Raw genomic sequence first — 22543 nt, forward strand, 5'->3', positions numbered from 1 at the left:
GTCTGCGTGGTTGGACTTTGACCCGGCCGTCAATTATCCATGGGAAAGTGGCCCTGCAGGGTGCGCAGAGGCTCCGTGTTCGCAGGGGAATGGCACCCCATCCTCAGAGGACATTGCCACAGTACATTCCGGTCTTTGACTGCCCAGGCTCTGGCTCTTCTCTGTTATTAACTTGATGAAGATTTATAATTAAAAATATGATCACTGGATCTCTCCACTGATCATTTACAGCTTAATACAACACATTGTACTTTCCAGTTTTGATTTATAGTGGGTGACCATGTGCTGGTCACCTATGTCAGCACTTTACAGTGCTCGTCTCTTAATGGTCGCAGAACCCCTGGTGCCAGGTACTGCTGTTGGCATCAGCCTGACTTTATAGCTGTGGAAACTGAGGCACCAGGAGGCTAAAACCACAGCAAGGTTGGTTAGTGAGCTGTCTGAGCAAGAATCAGGCCTAAGCCTGTCTGAGGGCAGAGCCTAGACTTGGTACCAGGCCCCTCTATCCTGCCCTTTCCTGTTCAGAGCATTTTGGAGCCCCAGGGACACGGGAACTCCTGTTTTCTGGTAGGAATAGTTCCCTGAGAGACTTGGATGCACCATTCTAGGGGGAGGGGGCTGCACAGGCAGGAGGCCCTTGCCCACCAAGTTGGAGCTTGGGCATTCCCCTGAATTAATTGGGCATTATCCTCACACGCAGGCCCAGAGTGGGGTGGCCAGTAGCTTAGCCAGGAGGAGGGGCTGGACGGCTCCCTAGGAGCCCAGGTTACCCACTCTGACGTCTGGATTGGGAGCCCAAGCTGGGTAGAGAGCCATGGTGACCACGTGGAGGAGCAGCGGGAAGCCTGAAGGCTTCTGAGCAGACTGATGGGATCAGGTTCGTGCCTCGGAAAGATCACCTCTTGCAAAGATGGGTGTGGGATGAGGTGACCCTGGAGGCCAAGGCCTGGTGAGGGGAGGCTGGATGATGACCCAGGACAGAGGGGCTAAGGGTCCCAGGGCAGTGGCTGTGGGGAAAGGGGCGAGGGGCAGGACTAGGTGGCTGGAAAAAGATGCTTTCTGGACATCCGCCTAGTAGGTCATAGATGGACTCACTTGCCCCTGGAACTGTCAGGATTTCAAACTCGGTCCCAGAAAGCTTGCCTGCATAACCTCATCCCTCTCTTACCACTCCCACCTCAGGCCCTTACCACGAGCCTCACTGCTGTGTAAGTTTCCATTAAATCAAATGATTAAGCATGGAGGTCAGCGACTTTGGGCAGGAATCCGAAGTATTCAAGTACTCTTCTAAAAGCAAATAAAATTGCTTTCCGTAGATGTCATCGGACTCACGCCTCAGCCTAGAATTTCAAGGCCCCCTGTTACATTCCACCTACCCTCCCCTGCCCATACCTCCCCAATCCCTCTCTTCCTCTCTCCCTACGTGGCCGCTGCTCACTGACCCCCATGCTGTCTGGCGTCCTCCACCTGGAATGTGCCTCACCCCAACAGAGGTCGTGAGCATGCACTTTCTGTTACCGGTTCAGGGAGCCCTTGTCTGGGGTGGGGGCTGGGGGTGGGGAGCAGATGCTGCAGCCCACCAAGGGGTGCAGGGTAGAGATGACAAAGGGAGGGGCACAAAGGGAGTGGACCCCTTACACCTCCATGCCCAGTAGGTGCTTGGGCCAGGGGTGGGGTGAGGTGGGCTGGGCATCTGGAGTTCATCAGGAAGATGGTGGCCCCTGCCTCACAGGCCTCCTGGGAGCCACCTGCCTCTCGGTATTTCACTGATCCTGTCCCATCCAGTGGAATGCGGTGGAAAGAGCATGGCTCTGGGCACCAGTGGCTCCAGCTTCAGATTCTGCCTGTCTGGTTTCCCAGCTGTGTGATCTTGGCCAGTCTTTTATCTGCCTCTGAGCCCAGTTTCATCCTTGTGAAAACAGAACAGTAACTAAACGGTGGTGTGCCGTGAGTATTAAACGAGCTAATATGTGTGAAAGGCCCCAGCATAGTGTCTGGCACCAGCTGGGTGCCCAGAACTGGGACGTCTCCTTGGATTAGCAAGGCCAGCTTTTGTGCGGGCCTTACAGTATACCAGGACTTCCCAGGTGTGTCAGTGGTAAAGAATCCACCCGCCAGGGTAGGAGATGTGGGTTAGATCCCTGGGTCGGGAAGATCCGCTCGGGTAGGACATGGCAACCCACTCTAGTATTCTTGTCTGGAAAATTTCATGGGCAGAGGGGCCTGGCGGGTTACAGTCCATGGGGTCTGAGAGTCGGACCCCACTGAGCGACTGAGCACCACAGAATGTACCAGGGACTGCCAAGCGTCTTGCACACACGTTTATTCCTCACAGCAAGGCTGTGAAGTAGACTCTGCCGCTGTTCCTGGGACTTTAAAAGAACTCAGTAAACGTTATGGTAATAACAGTAAGCGTAGCGGACAGTCAGTCACTGGGCGTGTATGATTTTCTGAGGTTGTGTCCCCGTCCTCCGTCTGGAAAAACAGCGGGTGAAGAAGGGAAAGCCCCCTGTAGGAGGTCAGCCAGCCCGTGGGTGGCAGAGCTAGGACCCTGGGAGCCTGGAGGTCTGTCGTGCAGTCTCGCTCTCTTGCCCCGGCAGGGCCTGTGCTTTGTGCTAGCCCCTGAGACACAGAGGAGTGACGCACACCCCTGGCCCAGGGCAGCCCGCAGCTTTGCACCGATCCTCACACACGCCTGTGAAGTCGCTGGAACCACCAGCCCCCTTTTTCTCCTTTTCTCCCTCCCCTTTCCTTTCCTCTCTCCTCCTTTTCTTCAGGTACATGTGTAACATACAGTGGGCCGATTTCTAGCCTCGGTTGGCCTGTCAGAGTCAGTCCAGCTGGTAGCGGTTAGCTCGGCTTGGCAGGTGCCTGTGAGTGGTGCTGGGGGCGGGCCCGCGGCACTGGAAGGCATGGCAGGAGCCCAGGGTCCCTGGAACATTTTCCCGGGACGTGGAAGGTAGCTGTGTTGACCTCATCGGGCGGGCGGACAGGTGATTGAACCGTGTTTATCTGCAGCCCCGGGCCCTTCCGAAAGGTGCCTGGGAGCAGCCAGCCCCAGCCTTATGTAACCAGGCTGGCCCCAGCTCTCAGCCCAGTGAGTTTCCCGGTCCCTCCCCAGTCCTTTGGCCGGTTTGTCCAGGGTCGGTACTTCAGCCCGGGAGAGGCCTTCCAGAGCCTCGGGGGTGAGCTCACCTTGGCGCCACACCTGGGCTGCACCTCACTCTGCACTGAGGTCACCTCCGGAGGATTGCCAGGGGGTGACATCATCCCACAGGCCCTCAGTGACGTGCAGGGGCCCCGCCTCCCAGGTAGGAGCGGGGAGTAGCTTCAAGAAAGAGTCTTACGCAGCTGGGAAGGGAAGCAGGGGGCTCTCCCTCTGTGACGTTCTCTTAATCACCCAGCGACCTTATTACTCAGCAACCCTGTGGGGCTGCGAATTATAGAAATGGGGCACTGAGGGCTTGAGAAGGAGCATTTGGCTCGTAAGCTCCTGTGGTCCTGATCGCTCCCCTGCCACTGGCTCACTTGTTGCTGCTGATCACTTATGCGGGCCAAGCCCAGCCCCATGCCCTCTCTCACACCCGGTGGCTTCAGAGGGCCAGGGCCCCCTTCAGTCTCGCCCTTGACCCTGGATGCTGAGGGTGGGAGGGAGGGGAGGCAGTGTGAGCCCTGGAGAGCCTGGCAGAAGGCAGGCCTGAGTTGGGGCTCCACCTTGACCGACTCACTGGGGAAGGGGCTCACCTTCTCTGAGCCTCAGTTTCCTGGTTCTGGAATGGAGATCAAGGACCCCCTGGTGGTCCAGTGGTTAGGACTCCACACTTCCACTTCAAGGGGCACGGGTCAGGAAACTAAGATCCCACATGCTGCGTGACATGGCCAAAAAAGAGAATGAAATGGAGATCAGAATATTTCCCAGGAGCAGATGGGATCACGTGAACGTGTATAGACCTGTTTGGGCCTTTCCTGGCTTAATGGGCTGCAGGCCCAGCCATCTGAAGGCTAAGCCAGGCCTGTTGCTGTCTCATCTCTGAGCACATCCTTGTGACTCCCAAGGAAACAGGCCCCAGGTATCTTTCCAAGCCTACCTTTTCTTGTTAATTGAACATCAGCGACATTGCACCAGGAGCTAGGGACACAAAGACAGGGTCTTAGTAAAAATGAAGTACCTTTGTCCCAGCCTGACTCATTCTTTCCCAAAGAAGTGATCATTCACAAGGCTTTAGAGTCCAGCTGTTTGGAGCCAACAGTCCTTTATGTTACAGCCTGTGGACAGGACCCACAGGACCTGACTTTATGTTTAAAATAACCACAGCCTGGCTGCCTCACGCACTGTCCATTAGGCTGGTCTCTGGATTTGGTGCTCTCTCCCTGTGGGGAGTGACCTGGGAATCAGAGGTGGGCTTCAGCCACAGCCGCCTGGTGTCCACTCAGGAGGTCATCGAGGATGTCTCCAATTCACCTTGAGCTCGGCACAGCCGTATGGAACTTGGTGTTTTTCCTTCCCCAGTAGTCCTGGGCTCTCTCTTTCAGGGGCTCCCAGCCTAACACATGGTTCCAGAAAGAAACACAGCCATCTGCTAACACGCCTCCGTCCACCCATCCCCACGCCCCGTCCATTGGCAAGTCCTGGCTGCTCTGCACCCTGTACGCTGCATCTCTCCCTCCTCTCCATCTTCCTGGACACCAGGTCCAGGCTGCCACCTCTGACCACAACAGCAGCCTCCCAGGTCTCCCTGGTGTACAGGGACCCCTTGGGCCATCCTTGAATCTGCCCGAGGGATCCTGTGCCAGCCAGACCACACTGCTGTGCTTGGGATCCAGTGTGAAGGCCTCCTGTAGCCTCGTGCCCGCTTAACCTGGCCTCTGCCCCTTCTCTGACTGCATCACGCCCATTTCCCTTTGCTTTGCAGCCATGGCGACCTTCATGCATTTCCCCAAATGACCCCTGCCCTCCCTGCTTCCAGGTTTCTGCACAGGTTGTCCCAACGACTCTCCCTCCCTCTTTGCCAGGACAGCCTCTTCATCCTTCAGACCTCATCTCTCATCTCCTCAGACACCTTCCCAACTCACTCTCCCCAGGGGTCCATCACCCTGTGAGTCCCTCCTGCAGCACCCCAAAGCTTTCCATCAAAGCAGTCATCATAGTTGGGGTGACGTGTTTATTTAGGAGGCAAACAGTGTCTCAGCTCAGTGAAGGCAGTTGTTGGTTATTCAGTTACTAAGTCGTGTCTGACTCTTTGCGACCCCACAGACTGCAGCATGCCAGTCTGTCCTTCACTGTCTCCTGAAATTTGCTCAAACTAATGTCCATTGAGTTGGTAATGCCATCCAACTATGCCATCCAGCCATCTCATCCTCTGTCACCCCCTTCTCCTCCTGCTCTCGATCTTTCCCAACATCCAGGGTCCTTTGGATCAGGTGGCCAAAGTATTGGAGCTTTAGCATCAGTTCTTCCAATGAATATTCAGGGTTGATTTCCTTTAGGATTGACTGGTTTGATCTCCTTGCTGTCCGAGGGACTCCCAAGAGTCTTCTCCAGCACCACAGTTTGAGAGCATCAGTTCTTCGGCACTCAGCCTTCTTTATGGTCCAACTCTCCCAACTGTACATGACTACTGGAAAAATCATAGCTTTGACTATGTGGGCTTTTGTTGGCAAATTGGCTTTTTAATACGCTGTCTAGGTTGTCATAGCTTTTCTTCCAGGGAGCAAATGTCATAAATGAAGGAAGGGACCTTGTCTATCCAATTCCTCACTCTCTCAGTACATGTTCAAAAAGTATCGGTTGAAGGATTTTCCTTAAGGGTTCAGTGGCTAAGACTTCATGCTTCCAATGCAGGGCACCCAGGTTCAACCCCTGGTCAGGGCACTAGATCCCACATCCCGCAACTAAGATTTCTCATGCCACAGATAAAGATCCCACATGCTGCAGCAAAGATCAGATATCCCAAGTGCTGCACCTAGGGCCTGGCACAGCCAAATCAACAAGTAAATACTTGTTAATAAAAGAACAGCTGGTGATCAAATAGGTCAGCGCACACTGAACACTTAGCATCTTGCCAGCAGGTCCCAATGTGGTGCTGTTGTCCCCGACAGCAAGGTGGCCTAGCTGTCCATGGAGCTACCTGCCCCACACTGCCTCCCCCCCCACCCAGAGATTCAGGTCCCTGTCCCCGAAAGCAGCAAGTATGTTACCTTACAAAGGTAAAAGGAACTTCACAGATGTGATTATGTCAAGGGTCTGGAGATGGGAGATGATCTTGGGTTATCGGGTGGATAGAATCACGAGAGTCCTCACAAGAGGGACAGAGGAGATCAGAGAGAAGAGCACCCCTGTGGCTGGCATGGAAGGTAGAGGAAGGAGCCAGGAGCCGAGGCCTCTGGAAGCTGGAAACGGGTTCTCCCTGGAAGGAGTACAGCCCCACAGACCCATCTCAGACTTCTGACCTCCAAAAGTAGAAGAGAATAAATGTGTGTTGTTTTAACCCATTAGGTTTGTGATAGTTTGTAACAGCAGACACAGGAGAGGGATCTATGTGCTAGTCATGTCTTGGACGTGATGCCTGGCCCAGGGCCTTGTGAGAGCTGGGGAGAGGATGGGCACCCAGAGACTGCCCCACTTGAGGGAGTCAGGGGAGCTCGAGGAGGAGGGAGTCTGGACCTGTGTGCCTGTCGGTGTCAGGCCCTGATCCCTAATATGGTCTGATTTCGCATTTAAGTTTTCAGGACACCCCATGAACAGTGGGTGGGGTACCCCCGTTTAATTGATGGGTTCACAGAGGTGAAGTTATCTACCTGAGTTCCATAAAGAAGTGGCAGGATCACAAGTGGAAAATGAGTCGTCTGACTCTGAAAACCATGCTCTTTCCACCATCCTGTCCAGTCCCCCTCCCCTCCTTCTGAGTGGTGAGGCCCGAATTTGGAGAATGCCATGGAGATGGGTTGTAATTCCCAAGGTGGTTCTCTCGGCAAATAATCCACCTGCAATGCAGGAGACTGCCTGCAGCACAGGAGACCCGGGTTTGGTCCCTGGGTCAGGAAAATCCCCTGGAGAAGGAAATGGCAATCCACTCCACTATTCTTGTCTGGAAAACCCCATGGACAGAGGAGCCTGGTGGGCTCTGATCCATGGGGTCACAAGAGTTGGACATGACTTTGCAACTAAGCCACAACCACATATGGAGATGGGAGCCCGGCTCCCCTGTGCCCGGGCAGGCCCAGGCTTCCCCCAGCTGGGAGTCCAGGTTATCAGAGCCATGGTCACCAAGTGAAGTGTCCCTGGCTGTCCCCTGCAGCCAGGATGGGTCCCCCCGTCTCATCAAGGCTCCCGTACTTGTCTCCCGCAGCGTGAATGAGCTGTACGTCGATGACCCGGACAAGGACAGCGGGGGCAAGATTGACGTCAGCCTGAACATCAGTCTCCCCAATTTGCACTGCGAATGTGAGTATTCCCAGGACCCTTCTGCTCCTCAAGACGCCACCTGTAGACAGTGCCGTGTGTGCAGAAGTGGTGAGATAAGTCAGGACATTAGGTGGATGGCAAGCTGCGAATAAGGAGCAGCAGGAATCTCTCCCTGCCTACTTTTCGTGGGGAGGATGTCGTGCACGGGGGAATTAAAAAACTATATCTAAGAAACTGCCAACACTTTACCTCTAGAGAGTAGCCAGGTTGAGGTAGGGGTAGGGTGTTTCTGAGGTCAAGTTCTCAAGAAGCAAAGCCTAGATGTTTCGTAAGTGATTGAGTGAGAGAGGGCTCCCAGGAGGAGCCTGTAAGGGCATGAGGGAGGCGAGACGACAGGCAGAGGTGTGTGTTCAGCGGACGTCTGATGGCAGCCTGATCCCACGGGGAGCTGTGGTGTGTGAATGACGTCGTGGTTTGTCCCTCCTGGCAGCAAGGGGGCTGGCCTGTTGTTATCCATGGTCTTGGCTGATGGCTACAGAGTAGCGGGGAGGGCCGGAGGCCACGTAACCTCCCAGGCAATCCCAGGCATGGAGACCTCCAGCTACCCAGGAGGAGTCACCTGGAACAGGGTGAGCGCAGAGTTATTAGCCATGGGAAAACCCCCTTTTACTGTGCACTCCTTTATGTGTCTGTGGTGGGTGGGGGGCACTTTTCTGGCTTTTGTTTGTTTCTTTAGTATATGTGCTGCCAAAGTGAGCACTTTAAAAAAAAATTTGTTTCAAAACCAAGAGAATGAATTACCTGTATAAAACAAAGCTCTTTGGGATTCTGGTTTAGGGATCAGATTCTAGCTCCTTTGCTTACTGAAACCGTGTGGCCCTGGCTAAGATGACCCCTCCCGGCCTCATTTTGTCAACTGTAAAACAGGCAGAGTGCTATCTCTTTTAAAAAATCTATATTATGTATTTATGGCTGTACTGGATCTTCACTGCAGCGCTCGGGCTCCGTCTGCTTGTGGCCAGCGGGGCTTCTTTCTAGCTGCGGTGCACAGGCTTCTTACTGCAGTGGCTTCTCCCGTTTTAGAGCACAGGCTCTAGGCGCACAGGCTCAGGAGTTGAGGCGCCCGGGCTCTGAAGCTCAGGCTCAGGAGTTGAGGCGCCCGGGCTCTGAAGCTCAGGCTCAGGAGTTGAGGCGCCCGGGCTCTGAAGCTCAGGCTCAGGAGTTGAGGCGCCCGGGCTCTGAAGCTCAGGCTCAGGAGTTGAGGCACACGGGCTTTAACTGTCCCTCGGCGCGTGGGATCCTCCCAGACCAGGGACTGAACCCGCGTCCCCTGCGTTGGCAGGCAGATTCTTTACCACTCGCCCCCAGGGAAGCCCAGCGTGGTGCTGTCTCCGGCTTGTTGTTGGAGGCTCTGAGGAACTGGTTCCTAGATCTGTTCATGAGCAGGCTGGGTTCCCAGCTGCCCCTCTGCCCAGCCTGGCGCTGACCCTGTGCAGACCCTCCTTCTCCTCCCACTCCCTCCCTTCCTCCTGAAGGGCAGACCGTTGGGTGGGTCTGAGATAGGGAGAGATTCAACCCTGTTATTGCTTTTGGTGAGAATTACATCACAGTGTTGAATCCACAGTGGGCCCCAAGCCAGGGAACCTGTTGAAATGGGTTGGTTTTATTTTTATTTTTTCTCTTTCTCTTAGAAAAATACTTGGTCTGGCAGCTTCTCATTCGGGAGTTGGCCATGTCTCTGGAACAAGGAAATTCTTAGGCCGAGGACTGGGACCAGCAGGGCAGGGGTGGGAGGAGAGGTGGTTCTAGGCTGGGTTCCAGCCCAGGAGGGGCTGAGTGACCTCAAGCTGCTGGTTGAGCTGACCCACGGGGCCCTCCCCACCCCGCCAGAGCCCCACACTCAGACTTTCCTTTAAGGAACGTCAGATTTGTGTTATAGAAAAAAAAATGCACGCTCATCATTGTACCTTTGGAAAATCTGGAGCAGCAGAGAGAGAAGAAATCGCCCATAATTCCACTCCCGATGACAACATCAGTTGACATTTGACGCCGCTCCATCCTGCTGGCCTTCCGTCCCTGAGCTTCTAAACATGGCTGAGATCATGCTGCCTGTGCAATCTCATATCCTGCTTTCAGAAATAATATTTTTCTGTTACACAACTAATAACAGGGATACTTTTTTTAAAAAAGGTAATGAGTTCAAAATACAGAAGTAACATTAAAAAAAAGTAAAAGAAGTAAGTTCATCCCACAAGCCAGCCACCTGGAGGAATCCTCTGTCAGCAGCTGGGACCCCTCCTCCCACCCCTGTGTGTCTGTCTGTCTGTCTGCAGACATAGGTCATGTTTGGTGGTGGTGGTTTTTTTTTTTTTTTTTAACATAATTGGGACCAGACTACAGGGGACCTTTCTGAGATTTCTTGTTTTTTCCGTTTGTATGTTGGGGCTCTTCTTATATTACTCATGATATTGGTAAAATAATAAGCACAGCTGCTGTTGATTCAGCCCTTACTCGGGGCCAGGCCATGTCCCGAATCCCTTGGTTGTGTCAGTGCACTAAGATGAGGTGTTCTCGCAGAGAGGCCAGAGTCTGGATCCAGACTCTGTGGGTTTCTGTCTAAGTGCCATTGTTTGTTAGCTGTGAGATCTCAGGCGAGTTACTTAACCTCTCTGTGCCTCAGTGTCCCCCAGTGTAGGGTGGGTCTGATGTTAATATCTTCCCCACAGGGGTGTTCAGAGGGTGTCTTTTCATGGAAAAGGCACTTGGAAGAGGGTCTAGCCCATAGTCAGTTCTGTTTTAACTAGGATAGAGCAAGCAACGGAAGCACAGAGAGGTTAGCTAACTTGCTCAGGGTGCCGTGGCCAGTAGGGGCAGAGCCAGGAACTCCAGACAGGACAGGACACCCCCAGAGCTCAGGCTGCCTCTCCCCACATATGGATTGAGCTTTTCCCTCGCACCCTCTGCACAGTGTCCTAGAGGGGGCTGTGCCATTGACCAGTCCCCCGTTGGTGGGCAGTTGGGTTGCTTCCCATCGTCATGATTTCCAACCAGGTTGGCTGGAGCCTTGCAATACGTCTCAATGCCTGTGTGTCTGGGGAATGAGCTCCCTGGGGGTGGAACTGCTGAATCAAACGGAGACCTGCTTGTGTTTCCTTTAATCTGAACATTATGACATCAGCATTTCCCACATACTACAGACCCGGGAGCATCATTTTTAATAGTGCGTCACACTCCCTTCTATGGATGAGCCCTCTTGTCCTTCCGTCCCCCACTGAGGAATGCAGGGTTCTTCCCATTTTTCCTTTTTATAGTCGTCAGCTCACTGAAAATTGCTTCCAGCAGCTCTTTCTCTGTATCACAACCTGCTTTCTTAGCTTTCCTCTCAAGGCGATCTCTGCATCTCCATAGTTTACACGGATCCTGCGCTTGCTACTTAGACCATCTCAGGGAATACAGTTGGCCTGAGCCTGCCCATTTTGCAGATTGGGAAGCTGAGTCATAGTAGGTGATGGAGAGTCACATTGGAGCCAGGACCAGGACTCCAGGCCCCAGATCTCCCCTTTAACCTGGGAACTCAGAAAAGTGCCCCTTCTCCTAGAGGGCAGGAACAGGCACTGGGTAAAGGAAGGTGTGAGTTGTGAATGAATGACTGCCTGACCCTGAATGATGCCCAGGGAACGCAGAGACTGTCTGAGACTTAGTAAGTGCTGACGTCCATTAGGTACTTGCCACCTACTGAGCACTAGGCCCCATTGTAAGCATTTTTAACACATACTAATTATCTGATCCTTGTGATTCTCCAAGGAAGCCTTAATTATTATCCCTCCCTCCCCCACTCCCCATTCACAGGGAAGGAAACCAAGACATGAGAGGTGAAGTGCCTTAGCCAAGGTTGCAAGCTGGGAAAAGGCCAGACCAGGATTAAGACACCTTCTAAGCCTGGCCCTCCGCCGCCCCCCTGCAGCCTCGAAGCTAGCAGAGTCCTCACCCCTGCACCCCCTGACTCTCTCGCTTGCGGTGGTCGTGGCGGGGGACAGGAATGCTGTGTGCCGCCTCTCTCTGGCTCCAGCCGTCCCTGTCTCCTCCTCTCTGTGGCTCTAGACTGTGAGCTCCTGGATGGCTGGGGGCCCTGCCTGGCCATCTAGTGGATGCATGAGGGGTCCCTGTTTCTCTGGGTGTTCATGACTCTTTTCTCCTTGCCCCCTGCAGTGGTCGGGCTTGACATCCAGGATGAGATGGGCAGGCATGAAGTGGGGCACATCGACAACTCGATGAAGATCCCGCTGAACAACGGGGTGGGTTGCCGCTTCGAGGGGCAGTTCAGCATCAACAAGGTAGGAGACCCTGCCTGGTCCCCTCTCGCCTGTTCCCCATCCCACCATCCCCTTCCTCCCTGGAAACTGGATGGTGGAGCTGTGCACCCACTCGCCCTCCCTCCCCAGGCCCCTGGCAAGCTCAGGACCAGCATCAAGGTACCTGGCAGTTCTTGCTGAGAATCTTGAGTGGGGGTTTCAGGCTCCCTGAGGTTTGGAACCCCACCTGGCTGGTTGAGGAAGGAGCTACTCTTCTCCCCAGCGTGGAAGGAGTGGGTGGTGAGAAGACGGTGGGATTGGCAGCCCTGAACCCGAGTGTGCCTCCTTGTCCTACCCTCTCTTGGCCAAGCAAAGGTCTCCAGGTCACTCGAGCCATCTTAACCTCAGTTTTTAAATCTTTGGGCTGAGGGTGTGATGATAATCATATGACCCCATTCACTCCACAAAGTCTTTGTGATGATTAAATGAGCTGTTACACATTCATTCATTCAAAACACTTTCATGGAGCACCTGCTGTGTTCCGGGGTGGGCTGTCGGCTCTGGGCAGTGCCTGGACTAGGTGGGCAGTGTTCCTGCACTGGTGGGGCTTCCGTTCTAGTGGAGGAGGGCAGACAGTGTGCAAACTAAAAAGCATTTCAGTGGGTGGTAAGTGCTGTGATGAGGGGTAAAGCAGGGGAGGCATGAGAGTGGATGGGTTTGAAAATACCTAGTCAGCTCCAAAGGGTCATTCAGGTATCATTGTTGTTCTGTCACTAAAACCGGGAGCTTCAGGTCCTAAGTTAAAGTTGTCAGCACGGTGCATTTGGGAAAGCCGGGGAACCCTGGAGGCGGCCAGCATTCTCCTGGGCTTTTTGTGTGTTATTGGAGTGGAACAACAGCTGTGAGGTGGCAGCTTTTTACACACGAGGAAACAGACCCAGAGAGGTTAACTGTCTCAGCCAAGGTTGCACAGCTGTCTCCGTGTCCCCCAGCTCTCCTTCCCAGTCCCAGACAGACTGAGCCACTGGCTTTTTTTCCCATGGTGCTGTGTCTTCATAGTGGCACACGGACTTCTCTAGTTGTGTAGGCTCTAGTTGCACGGGCCTGCAGAGGCTCCAGAGTGCAGTGGCTCAGCAGTTACACTGCATTGGCTTAGTTGCCCCGAAGCACGTGGGATCTCAGTTTCCCGACCAGGGATCAAAGCCAAGTCCCCGGCCTTGGAAAGTGGGTTCTTAACCACTGGACCGCCAGGGAAGTTGTTGAGCCCCTGGTTTCTGCCTGCCCTCCTGCAGCCTCTGCTCAGATGCCCTTCTTCCTGCCATCTCAATTAGAGGTTGCAAACGCACTGACCACACCCAGCCCCAAAACAAGTTACATTTGCCCTGTAACAGCGTTCGGATCCATCAGAGCCAATATCAAAGACTGGGCGTCCAGATCTCTGGCTTTTATTTTTTTAATAAAGTTTTTATTATTAAAAAATTTCAAATATAGAAAAGGAGAAGGAAACTATAACCCCCATACACACATTCCCATCACCCTGCTTTGAGAACTGTCAACATCTGGACAATCTTGTTTTGTCCATGCCTCCTCCACTCTCCAACTCACTCACTCTAGATTATTTAATATAGACATTCATTATATCATTATATCTGTAAATAATTCAGTATTTATATAAATACTTCAGTGTGACTAAAACCAAGTATTCTTTTTAGCATAGTCCCAATGCCATTATTACGCCTAAAAAATAATCTCTTATTATCATCAAACATCCACTTGGTGTCCAAATTCCTCCAATTTTCTAAAAAAATGTATTTTTCTGTTATATGTTCAAAACAATAATGACAAGGTTCACATACTGCCTTGTGTTTGGTTTGGTTAATGTTTCTTAAATCTTTCTAATCTATACTCTGTATATATGTATGTCTTTACATTTACCTTTTTTCCAGCTTTATTGAGGTATAATTAACAAAGTTAAATTGTATATATTTAAGTGTACGGCATGATGTTTTCATTTAGTCCAGTTGTTTTTAAACATGGGTGCTCATTAGAAATGCTTCTGGAGCTTTGGAGAAGAATAGCAATACCTGGGCATTTGTGTTTTTAAAAAAATGTCAAAGTAATCCTGTTATGCATCTGGATTTTAAAAAGTAGACTCAGATTTTTCTATTAAATGGTAGTTTTAATCATAAAGAATTCTATTATTTTCTGTTGACCAATCATGATACAAATGGTATTAAGTGAATGATAGTTACATAATCACAATAGTAAAAGATGTTTATCGGTTTTCACAATCAATACCAAGACAAAAAACAAAAGATAATTATGATTGCAAGACATAATGGGATCATGATTAACCTAACAATATAAAATCATTACATACAGCTGGGAGGTTAAGTAGAGTGAAGTGGCAAGTGGCGGTGCATACGTGAACACGTTCTCATCCACTCAGCCAGTCTGTGATTTTGGTTGGTACACTAAATCCATTTACAGTTAAGATAATTATCAATACGTATGATTCTATTATCATTTTCTTAATTGTTTTGGGTTTATTTTGTGTAGGTCTTTTTCTTCTCTTGTGTTTCCTGCCTAGAGGAGTTCCTTTAGTATTTGTTGTAAAGCTATTTTTTTGGTGCTGAATTCTCTTAACTTTTGCTTGTCTGAAAAGTTTTTGATTTCTCATCAAATCTGACCAAGAGTCTTGTTGGGTAGAGTATTCGTGGTTGTAGGTTCTTCCCTTTCTTCACTTTAAATACACCATGCTATTCCCTTCTGGCTTGTTGGGTTTCTGTTGAGAAATCAACTGATAACCTGATGGGAGTTCCCTTGTATGTTATTTGTCATTTTTCACTTGTTGCTTTTAATATTTTGTCTTTGTCTCTAGTTTTCATCATTTTTGATTACTGTGTGTCTCTGTGTGTTCCTCCTTTGGTGTATCCTGCCCGAAACTCTCTGCTTCCTGGACTTGGTTTGCTATTTGCTTTCCCATATTAGGGAAGTTTTCAGCTGTTATTTCTTCATATATTTTCTCAGGTCCTTTCTCTGTTTCTTCTCCTTCCAGGATTCCTATAACGCAAATGTTGGTGCATTTAATGTTGTTCCAGAGGTCTCCTTGGCTGTCCTCATTTTTTTTTTTTTTTCCATTCTTTTTTATATATTCTGTTCTGGGGCAGTGGTTTCCACCTTTCTGTTCTCCAGGTCACTTATCCGTTTTTGTGCCTCAGTTATTCTGCTATCGATTCCTTCCAGTATATTGTTAATCTCTGTTTGTTTGTTTGTTCTTTAGTTCTTCTAGGTCTTTGGTAAACATTTCTTGCATCTTCTTAATCTTTGCCTCTATTCTTTTTTCAAGATCCTGGATTATCTTCACTATCATTATTCTGAATTCTTTTTCTGGAAGGTTGCATATCTTTACTTCATTTGGTTGTTTTTCTGGGGCTTTATTTTATCCCTTCATTTGGTACAAAACCCTTTGCTTTTTCATCCTGGTTTACTTTCTGTCATGTGGTTTTGTTTCTAGCCTCTGCGGGATTGTGGTTCTTGCTTCTTCTGTCTGCCCTCTGTTAGATGAGGCTAACAGGCTTGTATAAGCTTTTTGATGGGAGGAACTGGTGGTGAGAAAAACTAGGTCTTGTTCTGGTGGGCAGGGCCATGCTCAGTAAAACTTTAATTCAGTTGTCTGCTGATGGGTGGGTTGCTCTCCCTTCCTGGTGGTTGGCCTGAGGCACAGGCTCTATGGTAGGGTTAATGGCAACCTCCAAGAGGATCTACGCCAAGCGACCCCTTCCAGGACTGCTGCTGCCTGTGCCCTTGTCCCCTCGGCGAGCCATTGCCAACACACATCTCCACAGGAGACCCTCCAAAATTAGGGGGTGGGTCTGGTTCAGTCTCCTGTGAGGTCACTGCTCCTTTACCCCGAGTCTCGGTGCACAGAAGCTTTTGTCTGCTCTCTAAGACTGGAGTCTGTTTTCCCCAGTCCTGTGGAAATCCTGTAATCAAATCCCACTGGCCTGCAGAGTTAAACTCCCTGGGGATTCCCAGTCCCTTTGCAGATTCCCAGATTGGGAACCCTGACATGAGACTCAGAACCTTCACAACAGTGTAAGAACCTCTTTGGTATTATTGTTCTCCAGATTCTGAGTCTCCTACCCATTTGGTTTTATTGTGATTGTACCCCTCCTCCCATCTTGTTGCGGCTGCTTCTTTGTCTTTGGACATGGGGTACCTATTTTTGGTGGGTTCTAGCACCCTCCTGTCAATGGTTGTTCAGATTTCTGGCTTTTAAAAGTCGCACTGAGCCTGAGTCTCATTGGAAACAACCACCTGGAGCTAGAGCCCCGCTTAGTGTGCCCCCTCGTGTGCCCTCTAGTGTGCCCCCTCGTGTGCCCCCTAGTGTGCCCCCTAGTGTGCCTCCCTTCATGTGCCCCCCTTCATGTGCCTCCCTTCATGTGCCCCCCCTTGGTGTGCCCTGCTTAGTGTGTGCCCCCTTAGCATGCCCCCTTAGCGTGCCCCCCTTCGTGTGCCCCCCTTCATGTGCCCCCCTTTGTGTGCCCTCCTTGGCGTGCCCCCTTGGCGTGCCCTCCTTCCTGCAGTCCCGGCTGGATGACTGGGAGGCTCAGCTCAGATGCTGGGGATAATTGGACCTGTCTCTCTCTCCATGTGGTCTCTCCATGTGGATTTCTTGCATCACAGCTCAGGTCTCTTTAAATGCTAAAGCACAGACTATCACTTCTGCCACATTTTGTGGGTTAATGGGAGTTAGCTGCCAGCCCAGGTTCTGCAGTGGAAATACGGAAGGACTGGGAGAAATACTCAAGGGTGTGCGTGCTGGGAGGTGTGGCTCAGGGCTCCCTTTGTTGATCAGCTACCACACAGGGTCTTGGCTGTGCCCTGTGACTTGGATCTATGGTGCGTGTGTCGGGGCCCATTTGAAGGTTTTAAGCAGGAAAGCAGTGTAGTTGATTTATGCTTTAGAATTGCACTATCCAGTACAGTAGCCTACAGCTCCATTTAAATTAACTATTGTTAAATTGAGTAAAATTCAGTCCCCTGGTCTCCCTTGCCACATTGCAAGCACTCCATAGCCACACGTGGCTAGTGGCTACCATATTAGTGCAGATATGAAACATTTCCATCATCAGGGAATGTTCTCCTGGACAGCAGACCTTTAGAAAGGTCACCTGGGCATCTACACGGAGGTAGACAGGAGGGGCCAAGAGCAGAGGTCACAGGCGATGCTTGTGGCAGTGGTACTGGAGAGAAGGGTCCAGACCAGGGAGGTGGCATCAACAAGACTTACTGATCAATTGGTTGTGGGTGGTGAGGGCGAGAATGGAATCAAAGAAACCTCCTGGGCTTTTGTCTCGACAGCCAGGCGATCCCGTTTTCTATGTATGGAAGCATGGAAAAGCGTGGATTCTGTGGGAGTGGGGGCTGGGACTCAGTCCGTCAATTCTGGACACACGTCCTATAGGATTCTCGCTGGAGACGTTAAATTGGAAGTGGAGGGGGTGCTTCTGGAGCTGGTTGGAGAGCTCTGGGCTGGAGATGTAAATGTGGGAGTCATCTGTAAACAGATGATGGCTGTTGTAGGTCTATGTCAGCGCCCCTCAAAGTGGGGTCCCCAAGTTACAACAGCATGGATGGATCCAGATAGTTATCATACAAGGGAGGTAAGTCAGAAAGAGAAAGACAGGTACTGTATGATGTCGCTTATATGCAGAATCTAAAATATGACCCAAACTTATCTAAAAACAGAAGCAGACTCACAGACAGAACAGACTTGTGCTTGCCAAGGGGGAGGGAGGGGTGGACTGGGAGTTTAGGGTTAGCAGTGAAAACTATTGCAGATAGAATGGATAAACAGCAAGGTCCTACTGGGTAGCACAGGGAACTATATTCAGTATCCTGTGATTAAACCATAAGGGAAGAGGATATGAAAAAGAATGTATGTATGTATAATTGAGTCACTTTGCGATGCAGCAGAAATTAATACAACATTGTTAATCAACTATATGTCAACAAATAAATAAAGTGGGTCCCCCAGCAAGAGCAGAGCAACCCGGAACCTGTCAGGAATGCAGATTCTCAGGCCCCACATCAGACCTACTGAATCTGTGTTGTAACAAGCCCTCCAGGGAGTCCTGATGCCACTCATGTTTGAGAATCGTTGGTCTAAGCTAGATCACCTAGGGAGAGGTGTAGAGTGTTCTAAACCTGGGGTCCACAGACGTCCCAGGAATGCAGATCAAATTTGAGGAGTCTGTGAACCTGGATGGAAGAAAAAAAATGACATGTTTACTTTTATAAGTGCTAAACTCCGATTCAGCACTCTCTTCTATGCTGAACGTAGGCAATAAGCCATAGTAGCATTAGCAGCACCCATGACCTGGTCACCAATAGAAATTACTATGCATATATCACATTAAAATTGTCACAGATCATTTTGAGATGCTGTTTACACTCATCACAGTTTTGAAATTACAGTCATTAGTTGGCCTGCGACCAGGTCTTGTTGTTTGCTGCATTAATAAAGAGGCATGTGCAAATGTTTGATCTATTTTTGTTACTGTTTAAAATATTATTTCTTTACTCTATGATTCTATATGTTTTATGCATTTGAAACACTTGAAGCAATTAAAATGTATATGTTGGCAGACTGACGAAGGGTTCATGGCACCAAAAATATAAAGATGCAGTTTGAGGACCGACTTCTGGTGCCCACCAGCGTTTAGAAGTGGGCAGGAAAGGCAGAAGGAGCGGCCAGATAGGCAGGAGGAAACCAGGGCTGAGTGGGCCCTGAAGTCTGAAAGAGAACATCAGCAAAGAGGGGGGCTGGTACTCCAGGGACGGGGTGGACACTGACCCATGTGCTGCAGGGAGAGCCCCCCATGAGAGAGGACAGGACCACTGACCCACATGCTGCAGGGAAAGTCCCCACACGAGAGAGAACAGGACCACTGACCCACGTGCTGCAGGGAGAGCCCCTGCGCGAGAGAGAACAGGACCACTGACCCACGTGCTGCAGGGAGAGCCCCTGCGCGAGAGAGAACAGGACCACTGACCCACGTGCTGCAGGGAGAGCCCCCGCACGAGAGAGAACAGGACCACTGACCACGTGCTGCAGGGAGAGCCCCCGCACGAGAGAGAACAGGACCACTGACCACGTGCTGCAGGGAGAGCCCCCGCACGAGAGAGAACAGGACCACTGACCACGTGCTGCAGGGAGAGCCCCCGCACGAGAGAGAACAGGACCACTGACCATGTACTGCAGGGAGAGCCCCCCGCGCGAGAGAGAACACGACCACTGCACAGTAGGGTTCTTGGGATGCTGGCTGCAGTGGAGGACAGGCCTCGGAGATGAGGGAAGGCCAGTGTGCGCACAGCGCAGGGAGGTGGGTGCATGAGTGGCGGGCCAGGCCTTTGTTCCGCCTCCAGCGCCCTCTCTCTGGCCCCCTCTCTGCCTGGAGAGCTGCCGCTCCCTCACAGGTCTTGGCACGGGTCCCTCGAGGCACCCTCCCTCCCCTTCCTCCACCATCATGGTCTGTATGTTGCTCCCGTCCTTTTCCCATGCTAACTCCTTTGGACCATTGCTTCCCCTCCCGCCCGCTCATTTGTTCACGCATCCTACTCTCCAGTGCCTGCTGTGTGCCTGGCTCCATGTTCGGCACTGGGATGTGGTGCCAAGAGAAGTGACTGAGGCCCCTGCTCTTGGTGGCACTCACGGTCTGTTACGGGGTGACAGGTAAACCCTCAAGCCAGTGTATAATTTAATGAAGCAGCTGGGGAGAGAATGGAGTGAGTGTTACAGTGGAGGAGACCCACTGAGACAGAGAAGGCCTATCTGTGGGGTGGAAAGATGGTTGGAGATGAACGAACAGCCCACACACACCTCCTTCTTGTGGGGTCTCCCTGGCGGGGGGTGTGATCACGTGGGCTAAGCAGATATGGACACCCCAGACGGTGAGCAGGAGGCACCCGTGAGAGACAGGAGGACCACCTGGGAAACAGCCCAGCGCCACACCCTCCCTGGCATGGCAGCCATGCCAAGGCTACAGGCGGCTCCCCGCAGCAGGCTCTGATGGGTCTCCTGCTGGGTCTGGCTGAACGAGAACTTGCTCTTTGGGGTCAGACAAAGAGCTTGAGAATCCTAGCAACGATGTTCACTGGTTAAAAGCCTAAGCAATTTTAGCCTCTCTGAGCCTCAATTTCCTCATCTATAAGATGGGGATAGTGATACTGCCCTCACAACTTGTGAGATGTGAACAAATTAAAATCTGTAAAGTGCGTGTCGCAGTGGGGACAGGACAAGTCTCGGTACCCTTCCCCAGCTGGCCTTATCTCCTGTCAGTGGGGTATCTATGATCTCACCAGCTGGCACTTGCCAGCACTCCAGTGCAAGTGTGCTCACGAAGTGTGCAGGGATGATGTCCAAGAAGCGGGCTTTCTCTGGTCAAGGAGGGCTGGGATTCTAGAACAGGGTCACACCAGCCCTCACCTCCTGGTGGCCGCTTATTGGGTTCTCACCTGGCCCTTCCCCACTGTTAGCTTATTTAGTTCTTGCAGCAGGGCGTTGGAAACAGGCACAGGGTATTACGTGACCTGCTAAAGGGCCAGGAGCCAGGATCTGGAGCCAGGCCACCCGACAGCCAGGGAGCTCCCTGCTGTGTCCCTGCACCCCTGCTCGCCGTGGCTTCCAGCCGGCATCTCGGTCACAGCTCAGGCCAGCCTCCTGTGCAGGGTTAAGGGTTATTGCCTCCCTGGAGCACCCCGTCAGGGGGTGCTTTGATAGGAAAGGCAGCTGCGATGACGGTGAGGTCTGCAGCCCCCCACCCCCCCTATCTCCCAGCAACAGGTTCACACTTGCCCTGTGACCCCCTTATCCATTCATCAGGAGGTCAGCCTGATCCCAGAGTGCACGTGTTTTAAGCAGCCCCCAGCTGCGTGGACTCCTTGCTTAATCACCCAGTCCCCCAGGAGGAGGACAGGATGGCCAACCCAGCTCCGTCTATATGATTTTGAATGCCCATCAGAGACACTGACGTCGGTTCCTAAGTCACAGCTCTAAAAGTGTCGTCTCTGCTTTCTTCAGCCCAGCGTGTGTTGGCATGAGTCAGCCACCTGTGATGGATTCCGTGCCGAGGGGGAGTGGGTCACTGAGTCACAGCCTCGCGGGGCAGCCGCGGGTGGCAGATGCGCGGAGCCAGCCTCCTTGACTCACTTGACTCTGGCCGCGTGAGGCCCAGGCTCCAAGCCCAGTTCCGAACCCTGCCCACGGCCTTGTCCACAGGGGGCCCCATGTCACTGCCTAGAAAAACTCAGAAGGATGCACACCGGATGCTGTCAGCTTCTTACTTCTGGGGGCAGCAGGCAGTGGGACTTTAGTTCTAATTTCATCACGTGACATTTTCCATAGTGAAAAATATATTTCCTGGTGGCTCAGACAGTAAAGAATCTGCCTGCGATGCAGGAGACCCAGGTTCGATCCCTGGGTTGGGGAGCTCCCCTGGAGAAGGAAATGCCTATGCACTCTAATATTCTTGCCTGTAGAATTCCATGAACCGAGGAGCATGGCAGGCTACCATCCATAGAGTCGGCAGGCTACCATCCATAGAGTCGCAGAGAGTTGGACACGACTGAGCGACTTTCACTTTCACATGTAAATATTGTTCATTTAACTAACAATGAAGGTTAACTTACTTTTAGAATGCAGTAGGATCTCCACCCTGCACAAGTACATTTTTTCCCTCTTCCAGAAGGGTTGTTCTCTCTCTCGGCTCGAATGTGTTTGTGCCATGATGCCAACCCAGTAACACCTGCCGTCAGATTTGTATTCCTCATCTCATTTAACCCTCCCACAACCCTTTGTGGTTATTATTCCCATTTTCCTGATGGGGAAACCGAGGCACAGAGTGGTGGGTACTGACCTTGCCCAGGGGCCTCCAGCTAGGAAGTGAGGCCAGACCAGAACCTGTGTGTGGCCCTCGGCTGCTGCCCGACCATTGGGCCCCTGAAGTGGGCAGCGCTGTCCCGCCAGGGGGATCTTGCCGAGCTGTTGTTCCTGTCGCCCCCCCGCAGCCAGGCCCAGCAGGTTGCCCCCTTCTCCGAGCAGCCCAGGGCACACTTGACTGTGACTCACTGAGGCCAGGCTGTTGGCCTGGTACCTCTCCCGTCAGTCCAAAGCTCAGGTCCCAGTGAAGACAGGAATATTGCTGCAGGAAGCCCACAGCTTTATGCTGGAAACAGGCGTGCTTATCAAATAAGCAGACTTTGATGGACTGGTGGGCTGGTGGATGCTAAGCCATAAGCCATATTCCTTCCTCCAGTACAGCTTTTTAAGGTTTTCTTGAGCTGGAATGAACTAAAGCCTAAGTTTTTCAGTGTGGCGTTCAGGGCCTTTGCTAAGCAGTCCCCCACCCCATCCCACCCCTGCCCTGTGTCTCTTTGTCTCCTGCCATAGCCACAGCCCCAGGTCTCTGCGGGTTCATTCATACCTGACTCTTCTTGTTCCTCACACGTGCCACTGACCCAGCAGCTTCTGACCTCCATACCTGTTCACGCCAGTCCCTCTGCCCAAATGCCCTTCCCCCTTGTTCCTGACTCATCTTCAGAGCCTTAGCACAGGGTCTTCTTTTCCCTGAGAACACCCCCAGATGAGTTGGGGGCCGTCCATCATCACTCCCACAGTCTTTGCTTCCCTCTGGACCAGTGTGGTCAGGCAGCTGCATTTTCTGTCCTGAGTCTGTGTCACAGCAGGCCAAGGGCTCATCCAGGGCCAGGCTCTCATCTGGGTCATCTCCCTGAGCCTGGCACCTCCTGAAGGACTGGTACCTCCTGAAGGGCTTGCCTC

At 51.8% G+C, this 22543-nt stretch overlaps 1 protein-coding gene across 2 annotated transcripts in view; it reads left to right on the plus strand.

Moving 5' to 3' along the window:
- Positions 1 to 22543, plus strand: part of ERGIC1 (endoplasmic reticulum-golgi intermediate compartment 1) — a 113371-nt gene that overhangs the window by 64007 nt on the left and 26821 nt on the right. For both annotated transcript variants that reach the window (XM_027520536.1, XM_027520537.1), the window contains exons 4-5: positions 7350 to 7444; positions 11615 to 11739. In XM_027520536.1, coding sequence (XP_027376337.1) covers positions 7350 to 7444; positions 11615 to 11739 — 220 coding nt within the window. The remainder of the gene's footprint in view (positions 1 to 7349; positions 7445 to 11614; positions 11740 to 22543) is intronic.

This window comes from Bos indicus x Bos taurus, chromosome 20 (genome assembly GCF_003369695.1).
Source record: "Bos indicus x Bos taurus breed Angus x Brahman F1 hybrid chromosome 20, Bos_hybrid_MaternalHap_v2.0, whole genome shotgun sequence".
Lineage (NCBI taxonomy): Eukaryota > Metazoa > Chordata > Mammalia > Artiodactyla > Bovidae > Bos > Bos indicus x Bos taurus.